The sequence below is a fragment of the Phodopus roborovskii genome, unplaced genomic scaffold (assembly GCF_943737965.1).
Source record: "Phodopus roborovskii unplaced genomic scaffold, PHOROB, whole genome shotgun sequence".
NCBI classification, from domain to species: domain Eukaryota; kingdom Metazoa; phylum Chordata; class Mammalia; order Rodentia; family Cricetidae; genus Phodopus; species Phodopus roborovskii.
The window spans coordinates 2,961,224-2,976,502 of NW_026126629.1; the positions used below are offsets into that span (position 1 = coordinate 2,961,224).

General features: G+C 42.9%; 1 protein-coding gene across 3 annotated transcripts in view; it reads left to right on the top strand.

Moving 5' to 3' along the window:
- The window catches only part of Atxn7 (ataxin 7), an 83,924-nt gene that overhangs the window by 61,034 nt on the left and 7,611 nt on the right, over positions 1 to 15,279 (top strand). For all 3 annotated transcript variants that reach the window (XM_051206761.1, XM_051206760.1, XM_051206762.1), the window contains 6 exons: positions 5,727 to 5,973; positions 7,222 to 7,481; positions 7,903 to 7,985; positions 12,517 to 12,767; positions 14,205 to 14,403; positions 14,671 to 14,792. In XM_051206761.1, coding sequence (XP_051062718.1) covers positions 5,727 to 5,973; positions 7,222 to 7,481; positions 7,903 to 7,985; positions 12,517 to 12,767; positions 14,205 to 14,403; positions 14,671 to 14,792 — 1,162 coding nt within the window. The remainder of the gene's footprint in view (positions 1 to 5,726; positions 5,974 to 7,221; positions 7,482 to 7,902; positions 7,986 to 12,516; positions 12,768 to 14,204; positions 14,404 to 14,670; positions 14,793 to 15,279) is intronic.

The following is a 15,279-nucleotide window of genomic DNA, read 5'->3' on the forward strand; positions in this document are numbered from 1 at the left end:
ATAAAGTGATTATAGGGAGAGACGCTCCAGAGTTCAGATACCAAGAACCTGCATAATTCTGTGTAATTGTAGTTCTCCCAAAGGGAGATAGGTCAAGAAAAAGTATCCTGGAGATCACAGGCTACTTTGGCATAGGCAGTCTCAAACAACAAAAAAGGGTTTTCCTCTAATGTCTGTACATGTACCTACCACATTTGTGCCTGTGCTTGTGGAAACACACACACACACACACACACACACACACACCAGACACAAACTACACATCATGCATACCCTCAAAAGTAAATATTAGAAATCTTGGGTCTTGATTATCTAATGCAGTTCTCAACCTGTAGGTCGAGACCTCTTTGGGGGTTGAGCAATCCTTTCACAGGGGTTACCTAAGACCATTGGAAAACAGATGTTTGTCGTTCTTTTGTTACAGTTATAGGTTAAAGCTGGAGAAGGGGGGTGGTCTGGAGTGGGGGTCCCAAGATAAGGGACCACGTGCGAGAGCATTGCAGGTGAGGGTGACCAAGGCAGAGGGAGTAACACTCCAGGCAGATAGAGCTTGGATGAGGGGTTTATTTAGAAAGTGTAGTAAAGGGGAAGGGAAGAGACATAGAGGCACCCGAACAGAAGAGGAGAGAGTGAGGGAGGGGGAGTAAGGGGAGGAGAGGAGGGGGGAGGGAGGGAGAGAGGGAGGGAGAGAGGGTGTTAGAAGGCAAAAAGCATAAATGGACAGGGGTCTGTCTTTTACAGGGGTCCTTTACACCTGCCTGCAAGCTAGTACTCACGGAACCCTGGGCTGACCAGAGTACTGCCTGAGTGCATTCTGCCAGGGGTCAGGGGCAGGCCAGCATAATGCCTGAATCCTTACAATGTTTACATTACAGTTTATAACAGTAGGAAACTTAAAGTTGTAAAGTAGCAACAAAAATAATCTTATGGTTGGGGTCACCACAACATAAGGTGAAGACCACTGTTCTAGTGCTTATTTAGAGTTAATAGGCAAGGAAAGATGTTAACTAAAGAAAACCAGAACGGTAGCATGATGAAGGCAGAAAACTGCAAGGACGGGCCAGACGCTGTAATCACTTATGCTGTAACCCAGCATACATTATAAAAATTACTGCATTGTGGAAATCATGCTGTAAAACCACACGAGGTTAGAACACAGCTCACAAAAACTTTATAGGATGAGAAAAGGTAGATAATGAACATGGAGACAGTCTGACCTAATGTTAAGTTGCTAACTCAAGAAGACCTGGCATTTGCCTGTGACACAGGTATAGAAAAGGGTTACCCCTTGTGAATCATTGAAGTGGTAGAGGATATGACACAGGTGGACAGAGAGGTGTAACACCAGATATGGACAGTGCAGTGCATGTCTGTGGGGAGGTGGAGTGATGTTGGATATTGGAGGTATTCCTCTGTGGCTACTTGAGCCAGATGTAGCTTTCTACACCCATACCTGATTTCTTTTAAAACATCTTCTTTAATTTTTAGGGTTTCATATGTGCATATAATTACTTTGATCATATTCATGCCAGTTCCTCCTGGTAATGTCTCCCAGATCCACTTTCCCATTTCACCCCAACTTTGTGTTCAATCCCCTTTTTAATAGAATAGCCCACTGATTCCAGTTTGTGCTGTACTTACACTGCTGTGGGGCCATGCAGTGGCTCTTTCATGGGGGGGACTTAGTAGGGACCACTTCTTTCAGAAGACTGGGCTCTTCCTCCTTCAGAAGCTATCAGTGACTCAGTTCCTGCCCTTTTCCCTCCCCTTCATGCTAGAATGCTAGCTGGCTTCATCTTGGGCAGGCAACCACAGCTGATTGTGAGTGCAGCAGTCTTGTCACATCCATCTGATTCTGCCTTGGTCTGTGCCTCCCAACCCCTGTCTCTTCACATCTCTTAACAAACAGTCTTTGCACCTTCCTCTTCCTGGATGGTCCATGAGCCTTGAAAAGAAGAAATACGCTATAGATGTTCTGTTGTGCCTAGCATTCTATAGACACTTACTCGATACATCCGAGTGTCTGTGTCAACCTCTGTTCATGACTAGAAGTTTCTCTGATGAGGCCTGAGGGATACACTAGTCTGTGAGCATAGACTTAGAGAGCACTTGATTGATACAATGTCCATTTATCCTTCTCCCCCAACCCTATGAACTCCCCAACTGTAGTTTCTTACCCCACATTTCAGGAACAGGATTGTATTTCCTGTGGAGCTGGCCTTAAACACAATAGGAAAGTATAATTGTCCACTGTACCTTACTGTTCTGCTCATTGCTGTAGCTGACAAGATACAAAGAAGTTGCTTTATTGGGGTATTTTCATATTTACATCATTATACTCCAGGAGGTTTTGTGCACCCTCCCCGCTGCCTCTTCTCTTCTAATACATCCTCATAGCATCTTACTGGTTCTCCTTCCCTGAACTACTATTCCCTACCATTTGTGTTTTCATGATGCATTCTATTACCCCTCTCATCTCTCCCTTCTCATTACTGTAGACTTCTTCTTCCCCTCGTGTGGTCCTCTTTCATTCGTGTGTGTGTGTGTGTGTGTGTGTGTGTGTGTGTGTGTTTCAAATCTACATTCCACTAATGAGAAGAAACAGCACTCTGCTTCCTACAAACATCACAATTTTAATTTTTATAGTTGAACAAAATTGCAGTGTGCGCGCACTACGTTTTCATTGTTCACTAGTCAGTCGAGAGATAGCTATACTAGTTTTATATCTTGTCTGTTGGGAATAGTTAAATAACAAACATGGATGTTCAAATATCTTTGAGTATTCTGACTTAGAATCCTTCATGCGTGTACCCTGAAGTGGTGGTAGCAGTAGTGTGGTAGTTTTATTTCCCGTGGTATGAGAGAACGGCTGATTTCCATAGTGGGTCACAGTTCACTCTCTGTGTATAAGGGTTCCTTTCTCACACACCCTTGCCAGCATTTATTGTCTTTTCATTTGATTTTGGGGGAGTTAAGAGGCTGGCATTGATCTACCTCACTAGTCCTATGGTTACAGGTGTTTTCCACTACCCCATTTCTTGAGATCTGGGGTGAAGTCTAGGGCTTCCAATGCAGGTGAGGCATTGAGCTGTATCTCTGTTTTCTTGGCAGCTATTTTGAATAGGATAAAAATTGAAGCTTAACAGCATTATAAATTGTGTTTCCTTGATGGCCAAAGATCTTGAGCACTTGCCCAAGTATTTATCTAGTTTCATTTCATCAGTGGAGAACCATGAGCAGTGCCTGGCCTTCATTGTTTACTGAATGATGAGTTTCGTCTAGTAATACCTAAATTTTTATTTTTTTCATAAATTCTAGATGTTAATCCTCACTGATATGTGATGGCAAGTATGTTCTCCTTTATGCTGTTCCAGTGTTGTACAGAAGTTTTTAAATTTTATGCTGTTACTTTCTTCCTGTTGAAATCCCTGTCAAAAACTCCTTGCCTGTGCCTTGCAATGTTTTCTTCTAGCACTTTTCCAAATTTAAAATCTTACATTTAAACAGGGTGGTGGCGGCTCCCAGCACTTGGGAGGCAGAGGTAGGTGGATCTCTGTGAATTTAAGGCCAAGGTTGGGAGCCCCTGGACAACTGTGATTTGAAAACACTTCTTACGGGAAGGAAAGCTGTGTCAGTCTTAATAATGTTAACTGAAGACCTGTTTTGTAGGTGAGAGGTGGGCTCTTGGAAGTCTTTGCCACCTTGCAGGTAGCAAAGCTATTGGCATATCTTTACACTTGGTGCTGGAAATGTAGGGCTCAGAGCGATTTGGAATAACAAAAAAGAAGGGCTCAATTTTGACTGGTCGGTCTCTTTGAAATTAGTTTTGCAGCACTAGGAGTCAACCTTAGAACCTCAAACATGGCTACAACTGAACTGTATTTCCTTGTTTTTAATGTATGTATGTGTGCACTCAAGTCAGTCTGTCTGTCTTTCTGTCTGTCTGTGCCTGTATGTGGTGGGGGTGGGTACAGTTAGAACTGTTGTAGTCGTCAGCCCAGGCTGGCTTTCAACCTTCCTCAGCCTGCTAGATGGGGACTAAACATTGCCATTCCAAGCTAGGAAAACTAAATTTAGAACAAAACGATTGAGGTACCAAAGAGGAGAAAATATTAAACTGAACTTATTATGGGGTCACATTCCTTGGACACTTAAGTTTCATGGGCTGGGAGTGTAGGTGAGGGCAGAGTAAGGAAGCACTTTCTTCAGTTGCTTCTCAGTTCAGCCTCTGAACTCCATTGTAGCCTCTGTGGCATTGATTTGGAGAATTTGGATTTTTCTGTTGGTAGCATCATTTGCCTTGATGTGAACCTGGCTCTGCAGCACATGGTAAAGACTACAGAATTAGCCAGGCAATGGTAGTAGGTGCCTTTAATCCCAGCACTTGGGAGGCAGAGGCAGGTAGATAAGATCTCTGACAAGGTAGAAACCATGTTTCCAAAGGAAAAGGGTGAAAGAAAGGAACGAAGGAAGGAAGGGAGGAAATAACAGAAAGAAAAGAAAAAAGACTACAGAACTACTAACCCTAAGTCATAGCTTCACTGAGAAAAGAAGATTTGGAGATTAGCTATTTAAATGGTGCTTGTAGTCACTGATTCCAACAGTGTTTTAAGTTATTTATACAGCTTTTCCATAGGATGATATTGATGGTTTGCATATCTTGTAAAAACTTAAATTATGATAATGTAGTTTTAAATTCTGAGTTCAAAGCTGCTACTAAATTAAACTACCCCCATTGGATCCTGAAGTTACGTTATCAAATGACTAACTGGTTTCTTGTGGTAGCATTTTCAGTAGCTCTTGATTTATAGTGGTTTGCATCTACTCTCAGAAAACTTCATTCGTAAGTGGGTAGATTTATTCTCAGTTACACCTTTGTAGACCGTATTTACTCCCATAAATTACTTCCTGGTTTCAAAAGAAAAAGAAACAGGCTTAGCTCTTTGTGATATTTTTGTCTTTAGTCTTTGGCATCTTAGTGGTGTGAAGCAGAGTTATGCCATCTGTAGTCAAGTCAGAGTTTATTTTTTAAAAAGGTGGGAGGGGTTTGAAAAGATTGACTGGAAAACTTTAGCAGATTCTTAGGGAGCTATAAGATGGTCCTAGAAACAAGGTTTGGTTCCATAGGCTGGCTGATGGGTGAGTTCTTTTTACAGTTTCCCCTTCTGAGAATTGTAGAGGTACTTACTGTGTATGCTAGAGAGGTTAAAGACACACCAGTGTTTGTCAATTAACAGTCTGCAGATGAGCGAGTATTTTCCTCTTGGTGTGAATTGCTGTGCCTGAGACCTACCAGGCATTTTGCTCCTGTTTAGAATGGTTGTTGGATTTCAGAGTGGTAACCCTCTCTATGTCGGTATGCGTTGTGAACAGAGGGACTGTGCTAAGTTGGCCTTGGGGCTTTCTGCATCTGCTGAATTTGCCAGGAGGTGGTGACACACATCTAATCCTAGGCAGAGGCAGGCAGATCTCTGTGAGTTTGAGGACAGCCAGGGTTATACAGAGAATCCCTGTCTCAAGGGAAAAAAACAAAAAGAAAGGAACTCTATCTTAAAAGACAAAATAAAACAAAAAACTCTGCTGGATTTATCATGCTTTACTTGATGAGTTCAGTTCTGATATAAATGTGTTTATTTCAGGGAATTGGCTCAGCTTTCCATTTGAAGCTTGGCTGAAATGTGTCTTTTTTTTTTTTTTTTTTTTTTTGTCTTTGGTTTCTGTTTCAGAAAGAAGACATAGCTCATCTAGCAAGCCATCCTTGGCTGTTCCTCACCCTTCAGTATTTTCCCTCTTCCCTTCTCTGTCCAAAAGCAAAGGCGGCAGTGCCAACAGCCGGCCTTCCGGTGCAGGCTCCCTTTGCACAGCCGCATCAAGCTCCAAGTTACTCAAACTGCCCAAAGAGAAACTGCAGCTCAGGGGGAGCATCAGACCCATGCATCCCACGCAGCAGACTAAAGTCCCCCACGGTAGAGTGTAAGTATGGCCACAGGGGTTTGTACAGCTTACCTGCTAGGGTGAGTGAGTCCTATGTGGGTGCCATCCAAGAGTGCCTGAGTCTTTGTAAAGAGTTCGCTGGAGTGGGGTGAGGGGCTCAAGTACACTGTTAACTCTTCAAGTTAATTATCACAGTAATAATATGGCTGCTAATATATTTTTCATCCTTTCTGGTGTGAGTTGTTGAAAATGGTTGTATTTGTCTGGGATGTCCTATATTGACCATAACACCCCTGTGGAATATGTATTCTTATTCCTTTTTTCATATAGGTAACTTGGCTTTCATTTCTATAGCTGTCTAAAAGCCAAAGAAATGGCAGGGCAGTGTTAAGGTCACTTGTCAGCTTAACAGTCACCAGAGGCCAGACGCCACCAGAGTTTGCAGACACATTCACCCAAACCGCCACTGTCATGTGAAAGCTTAGACGGGAACCAAGTGAACCATTAGGGTTTTGTTGACATCACTTTCACCAAGCAACAAAGTGACAGTGTCAGCTAGATAATAAGAGAAATTGTTGTTAGTGGCACGAGTATTCCTGTTCACCAACCAGTTGCCAGGTGTATCTGACCTAAGCTTATGTCATAGCAGCCTGTGTTCAGGGACAGGGACCCAAACAGTGACATATCATGTGCTGATTCAGCAGCCTTCCTTTTGCCAGAAGCAGAGCTTGAGTGACATGTACTCAATCATGCATGTTTGTTTTAATAATTCCTTTCATTAAAGTGATAGTTCTTGTGAGGTAATGAGGAATTCTGTGGTGTCATCTTGGTCCTTCTAGAACACTTCATGTTTTGCTTCTTGTAGAAACTGCGCTGACTAGCAGGGTTACTGAGTGGCTACAGCTGATTCACTCCTCCCCCAAGTGCATGCCATGTGTTCTGATGGGTTGTGTTCCCACTAATCAATAAACGAACACTTGTTAAACCAAAGAACAAGAAAAGAAACCGCATTGACTCTTGGGTCTGAGTTTCCCATTGGTCCATGGGAATATGTTTCTGAAAGGATGAAAACGGGCTTTTTGGGCTTTTTGTCACAAGAGCCATGAACATCACTACTCACTTTTCTTAGTGGTTCAAACAAAATGTACAAGGGCCTTCCCAGAGCCCGTGCACAGGGCTAGATCTAGGTCTCCCCAGAGCCCTTGCACAGGGGTAGATCTAGGCTTGGCATCATCCCTTTGGAATAACAGGGCACTTGTTCATTACATTCTCACTTCCCCTGCACAGCATGACGCCCTCTGTGAAGGTGGAAAAGATGCATCCGAAGATGGATGGTACACTACTGAAATCCACAGTGGGGCCAGCCTGTCCTGCTGCTGTGAGCTCTGCAGTCAAGTCTGGCCTTAACTGCCCCTCAATACCAAAGCCAACCTTGCCTTCACCTGGACAGATTCTGAACGGCAAAGGGCTTCCTGCAACACCTACTCTGGAAAAGAAACCTGAAGACAGTTCTAATAATAGGAAGTTTTTAAATAAGAGACTATCAGGTAATGTCATAATTCCCTCGAGAAGCTGTATATGTAAAGTGGGGTGTGCACGGTTATATATGAAGGGCCTTCTTAAAGCTAGTCAACGTGAACCATGGGGAAAGGTCCCATCAGGGTGGACCTCTCTGTGTATGCACACTTGTATGTTGGAATGAAAATTTGTTTATATGATTTTTCTGAATATAAATATTATTATGCAAAATCAGTAAATATTTTTTTAGGCTCCAGTAGTAGTTATAGCCTTTCAGTGAGGATAATAATGTTCATGGCAATGCTCACAGTTCATCTGCAGTATATTCATTAGTAACAGGGCACATCTTATTACAGTTTTAATTTGTCTATCTTGAGATTTCCTCTTATTTAAAAAATGAAGATAGTGGTTGGTATACCCACTGCAGTAATGTTTGTGTGCTCCATACAGAAAGAGAGTTTGATCCTGACATCCACTGTGGGGTCATCGATCTGGAAACCAAGAAGCCCTGCACCAGGTCTTTGACTTGCAAGGTACGTACTTTCTGGAGCAGAAGTGAAGGCTGGTGTGTGCATGGAGCTGGTAATACCATGCCATTCCCATAGCTGGTAATACCAATACCATACCCACCCAAAAGGGGCCAGTGGGTTGTATAAATTAAGTAAGCTGCTTGAGACAAAAAAAAAAAAAAAAACAAAACAAAAACAAAACAAAACAAAAAAAATAACATGCTATATTAGTTACCATCATGACTCTTCCTGTATGAAAGGCTTTGCTTTTATTTTCCTTAAAATTATAATTTATTTTTTGTGTACATCTTTGTGTATGAGCACCAACATAGCACACATATGGAGGTCCCAGTACATCTTGTAGGAATCAGAAATTTTCTTCTGTCACCACTTTTAGGTGTTCTTATGGTATTTCTTGCTTGTTTCCTTAATTAGTTCCCCCTTCTGTCCTAAATGTGTCATAGCTCATGTGAGGTCAGAGGATAACTTGTACAGGTTGGCCATCATTTGGCTTCTGGGTCTCAGACTCTGGTCATGAGGCCTGGTGACTGGTACACTTCTCTGTTAAGCTGTCGTACTGGCCCAAGTGACTTACATTAATTTAGAATTCGATTCTAATTCTTGTAAGTAGCATTTTGCAGCAGTGGGGATGCTCTTGAGTTGTTGCGCTCCAGTACCCCTCCTCAACTAGGTTGCATGTGTGCAGTCACCACTCTCATCACAGCAGTGTTCTGGAGAATTTGAAACCTTTAAATGTCTAACTTTCAAACAAAATCGTAAACCTTTTTCTCATTGGGAAAAATTACATGGATATTCAGATATTTGCATTCTATTTTGTGCGGGTGGATACCGTTGACCTGAGCCCACATCCTCCTTCAGATTTCTAGCCAAGAAGCTCATGCCTTAATATTGGTCTTCTTTTCATGGAGTATTAGTCGAATAGTAACGTTGTCTACTGCTCTTGTTTTTGATGATGGCCACTTGATTCTGTCACAGTTTGAGATGTGAATAAATGAACATTTGAAAGCAGTGCTTACCTATGCTCCATATCATGGTAGTAACATCACCTCTTCTCTGTCCCTCCTGCCTACATGGCTCTTTGTAACATGGTTGTATACAGAAATGTGTAACAATGATTATTTATCTAAGATGTGCTTTCTGCATGACCCATGAAGCACCTGGTAGATAAGAATTCTCCCTTTCTTTTGAAATTGCATCATGATCAAATAATTTAACCACCTACATCTTTCTGGTATTTCAGCGTATTGCTGATTGTTAGCGTTCAGTAGATCAGCACACATCTGGAACTTACCATCTTCTTAACTGGACTTCTATATTTGTTGATGGATAACTTTACTTCCCTCCTGTCTACATGACCTGAGTATCTTAATTTTCTACACTTAATTTTTGTGAATTTGGATATTTTATATTCTACATGTGACCATTTTCTTTTAGCTTACATTGGCAGAAATTCAGTATTTCCTTCTATTGAAAGGCTGAATAATATCCCATTGCAAACATAACCATATTTCTTTTACCAACTCATCTGGTGATGGGCTTTTAGCTCCTTTCCGTATCTTTGTAAGTGGTGCCTTGATGGGCACGGGAACAGTAAAACCCCTGCAAGGCCTCAGTTTTAGTTCTTTTCATAACTACCTAGAAATAAGGTGGTCTGAGGGTTTTTAGTGTAAACTCTTCAGGAAGTTTCATTCTCTATTTTCCTATGCCTTCATTGCTAGGTGACCTGCTTTTGTTTGGCTATATGCCATCTTGTTTGTCTGTCAGTAGTGTGTGTCGGTCTGCTGTGTTAAGAGTGTCATTGCTGTTGGTAGCACGGTTCTAAGCTTTCTGTCTTCAGCGTTTAGTTAGTTCAGCATGAAACTGTTTGAAAATGTGGCCTCCAGTTAGTCCTACACCTTGACAGGTGCCTTTACTGTCTACCACTATTCTGTGTTCCTGTTTTCTTTACTTTCTCTTTGGCCCTGTAGTTGTAGTTCTGTAGGACTCAACATGACCATGCCCATAAGTTGATGCCAGGTCTCTTTTGTCCTAGACATAGACTGTTGAGTATTACAACCAAGAGGGGAGTTGGTTTGTTGTCTGCCTCCCATCTTTACTGCTCCCACTGCCACTCTTGTTCATAGCCTTCTTACATGCCTCTATGCAGAGGGCTTTGTAACTATTGGCTTTTGTCCTTCTTCTTACCTGATTATTGTACCAGGTACAACTGTGAGCACAAGTCTTATTTGAAGTCCCACAACTTACAGACGTTAATACAATCAATGCATGTTTTGTAGCCTTGTGGACCTTACACTATGATGGAGGAACCAATGATTTAGTAAATAATGGCTCATAAGTATAATTATCACTGTATAATGTATTATTACTGCTGATTCATGGACAGGAAAGAGGCTTGGATTATGAAGTCCTACAGTAAGAAGGTTTGAAGGTCTCACAGCCACAGAAACATGAATGAAACCAAAGTCTGATTTATTTGGCAGAGAGGGGCCAGAGGAAAAATGAGTGATGGCCCTTCCATGCCACAGACCCTTAGACTAGAGCCTGAAAGGTGGCCAGGAAGCTGAACAGAAAGCAGGCAGGCAGGCAGGCAGTGCGTAGAACTCTAAGCAGCAGAGGGTGGCAAGCAAGGGTCTGAGAACATGTGAGGCTCCTCATGGCTGACTTACACAGTCACTTTTCTTTGTGTCTTAAGCAATCTCAGCAGAGCTGTAACTGTCATGAGTGGAAGGTGCTCACCAAGTTTCTCTCTGGAATCCCTTCAAAGTTCCATGGAAGTCCCATTTACTCTTTAGACAGAAGTAGGATAGTATCACCGTCTCCTCCCTCACTTGGCTTTACTATGCTAAGCAACAAGAAGTGTTCAAATAACAGTATATGTGCATTCATTCTTTACATATATTGATGGGCCATTGTTTTATGTTTTTAAAATTCTTTATCTGTATGGGCGTTTTGTCTTCATTTATGTGTGTGCACCACATTTGCAGTTCATGGAGTTAGAAGAGGGTGTCAGATCCCCTGGGACTGGAGTTTCAGATGGTTATGAACTACTCTGTGGGTATTGGGAATTGAACCAGGGTCCTCTGGAAGAACAGCCAGTGCCCTTAACCTCTGAGCTGTCTCTCCAGCTAAGGCCTTTGATCGGCTTTTTGTTTGAAGCATTTACTAAATGGAAAATGTTCTTCTAGGTGTTGGTACAGTAATGAGCAGAATAAAGTTCCTTATTTTCATTTAAGTTTCTCTCTCATAAATACATTACATATTGCCAGCTATTGAGTAAAAATTGTGAAATAAATTCATCTGTACCAGGCTGGGTGGATTTCATTTGCAGTTTGTCTGCCAAGGAGGAGATTTGTGGTTGCCCTAACTCCTAAGAGTTTACATTAATTCACTGTGTTCATAGAAAGGGGCAGAGCCACACTGCTCCTGAAGACTGGCAGTAGCATTAGAAGTAGACTGAGGAGAGGGACTAGCCCATGTAGAATGACTTCTACAGTGATTGGATTTGACTGTTGGTTAGATTGGCTTCATCTGACCACTTCACTCGTAAAGAGTCAACTTTGTATCCTGGTCAGAATGGCATTGGACTTTGGGTATATGCCTTTAAAGTATCAGAGGCTAAAGGATGCTTATTGGGTAAGAGTCACTTCCCAGCAACTACCGTGGGAGGTTTGCAGCTTTCTGTAACTTGTTCCAAGCCTTCTGACACACAGGTACCCACCTATAGACACAAGTACATATACATGATTAAAAGTAAAATTAATGTTAAAATATCAGTGGTTATCAAATGCAAGATGTGATCAAGCGTTGACTTGTATTAGTCACCTTTTTAAAGCCAGGACTGCCACATTCTCTATGTGCCCATTTCTGCTGTCAGAAATACTGACTAGATCCACAAGCCGAATAGCATTTCTGTTGTTTACTGCATTTCTTCTGTCTTGTTCATAGTTCTTCTCTCTGCCTTGGGTTCTTTTCTTGGCTGCACCAGACTGTCTCTACAGTTTTATGACCCCCTTCTCTCTTCATACCTTATTTTGTTGAGTAGAGAAAAGCAGCTGTGTTCAACTTTTGTCCTCAGTTACTAAAAGAAAACTTTACCAATACGTTTTTTTTAAATTTAGTATTCAGAATTTAAAATCATCTTGAGGGTTTTTGTTTGTTTGTTTGTTTGTTTGTTTGTTTTGTGTTTTTGTGAATGAAATTCATAAGCACCCATGGGCTGCTTATGAATGACCCAAAACAAGAGTACCTGCTTTTGGTACTGTTTGATACTTGTTCTATGCCAGGTGACACAGCTAATGTTGTCCTCTCTTCGTGCAGAATGACACGCCCAAGCTCCTGTGGTTAGGAGCTAGAATATGTGATTCTGGCTTCTCTGAAGAGAAACACTCTCAGTTTAGTAAATGTGGAGACATCTCATCTTCGAAAGCTATAGCATGTTTTCTTGAGGGATGTGTTTGAAGATCTACAGCCTATTTTTTTACTGAAATTCCTCATTTTCTGTGTTCTTATTTTTGTTTACTTGTGTCTATTATAGACACATTCCTTAACCCAACGGAGAGCTGTTCAGGGTAGAAGAAAACGATTTGATGTGTTATTGGCCGAGCACAAAAACAAAGCCAGGGAAAAGGAATTGATTCGCCATCCAGACTCTCAGCAACCACCACATCCTCTCAGGGACCCGCATCCCACCCCTCCTCGGATGCTGCCACAGGAGCCACACCTTTCTTCAGAATCGAAGCCTTTTGTAGCTAGTAAACCGAAACCTCATACCCCTAGTCTTCCAAGGTAAGCCAGCCTCCAACTGTGTCTCCCTCCTTCAGCAAACAGGTGCTAGACACGTGTGCCCTGTGCATCCTTCTACCTCCTGCACAGCTGTGCTGTCAAGAACGCTGTGTCACTGTCACAACAGGAGTTGGTACTTTCTAAATTGAGTTTTACTGTAAAACTGTTGAAGTCCTCAGTACATTTTGGTCAGGGCTCCCAGGTATAAATGCAAACACTAGTGTAAAGTTAGAAGTACCTGCCCTACAGTGGTCCTGTGCCAGGTTTCTCATAACCCAGTCTCAGGCAGAGCTGAGACTGGGCCTTGCATTCAGGTTCCTAGTAGGTATGTTTCAGATGGCTTTGACCATCTATTTCTTGTGTTTTTGCAAATTAGAGTAGTGAGAAGTCTTGTAGACAGACATTTAGCTTTAATAGCATCTGTTTATTAACATGAGTTTTCATTACTCATTTGGAACTTTGTCTTCAGCATAAAGTAGGCATTAACAGCATAGAAAGCAAAGTCAGAGTGATAGTTTACCCTGTGCATAGCTCACTGGCAGTGATGAGAGAATATGAGTGTGCTTGTGCTGCTTTAACCCATTTCCAGAGACAGGGTGTGGGGGCTGGGGTATGAGGATGCCGTTGGCCACAGGGCTTCTGCTGTTACTCCAGCCCCTGGCGACTGCTCCTTCATGTCACCCTGTTGTACCTGACGCTTGGAATGACTTCGTTAAGGTAGAAACATCTCCCTCAAGATAATATGAGTGTATACTTGGACATGTCAGAACAGCCCAACACGAGCGAGCTCTGTGGTTTAGGGCCCAGGCAACAGAGTGGTCAGTGGAGGCTTCCACAGATACAGTCAGGCTCAGACCGAGGTCCCCGTGTGTCATTTTCTTTGGCAGGCTCTCCATGAAGATAATCCATCCGAAAAGTAAGATTTACTGTCACTGCTCAAGGATTACCATGTTTTCTTCCTACATGTACATCATGTAGGTGTAGATGTAGGAAGAAAACATGGTAATCCTTGAGCAGTGATGTCCAGACTGACTACTTCACTCTTTATCTCCTCCTTTCCCTTTAGGTTAGTTATACTAGAGGACTTTGCCAATTACCATATACGCCAGAGATACTGATACAATATTTTGAGATGTGAAGAGTAGTCAGTGAAAGAATCAAGTTGCACTTGTGTCCCTATTCTTTGGGGAGGGTGGAAGAGAGGCTTGGACACCAGATAGCTCTTGGGGGAGAAACAATTATAAGCTGCCTTTGCTTGTATGGTACAGAAACGCTCACCTTAGAACTGGATTGCTAAGGGGAGTACCCCACCCCAACCCCCATGGTGGACCTGCCTCTCTCCATCCTCTGTGGTTTTAGATGTGCGTGAGTTGAGACTGCTGATGCCCAGCTTGTGCTTGTGCTTCTGTTCTGAGTGTGCTGTCCTGTTTACTCGCTCAGGCCTCCAGGCTGCCCTGCTCAGCAAGGTGGGAGTACCCCCATTGACCCTCCTCCAGGCCACGAGTCTCCACACCCTCCCTTGCCTGCCACTGAGCCAGTGTCTCGGTTATCAAGTGAGGAGGGTGAAGGTGATGACAAAGAGGAGTCTGTTGAAAAACTGGACTGTCATTATTCAGGTCACCATCCTCAGCCAGCTTCGGTAAGTTCTGCATCCACTTTCGGTGGCCTCCCCAATGCAGCATAGACACTGAATTGTGGTGGCAGAGACCTTGCCGGGCTGTACATGTAGTACCTTACGATACATGTACTCATTCTGGGGCCCTCTCATACTTTCCTCCTCTCTTCCTCAAAAGTTAGTGCTAGGCATCGATGCTCTCACGTTTCATGGCTTCCTGTGCTCAAGGAATTTGAGCTCTGTGCTGGCAGCGGAGGTGACAACGCATCCGTCCTGTGCTCTCTCCTTCAGTTTTGCACATTTGGGAGCCGGCAGATTGGAAGAGGTTATTACGTGTTTGACTCCAGGTGGAATCGCCTTCGCTGTGCCCTTAACCTCATGGTAGAAAAGCATTTGAATGCACAGCTATGGAAGTAAGTACCTTGTGGGGGTGGAAGGGGGTGACCTGCCCTGGTGATACATTTCCTTGATGACCTCAAGTCCTGTTTTTAAGAATATGACAGGATGGGGGAGGCAGAGGCAGGTGGATCTCTGTGAGTTCCAGGACAGCCAGGACTCCTACACAGATAAACCCTGTCTTGAGAAACCGAAGAAGAAAGCAAAAGAGGATATGCCATGCTTATCTAAATGGGGGAATGAGGGAAAATAACTGTTGCTGGCTGAGGAGGAAAGTGCCAACTCTTTCATATAGCCGTCCACTCTTTCAGCAACAACATCTTGTTCTGGGCTCAAAGTAGAAGGACTCCCACGTGCAAGGACCTCATCATATAGGTGGGGACATAAAAAAATCAGTCAACAGAAAAGAGATTACACCTTATTTTCAGAGAGATAAATACTGGAAGAAACAGTCACCACTGCCACCTGCTGGGAGCTAGCTATATGCAGGGGACTGTTAACTGT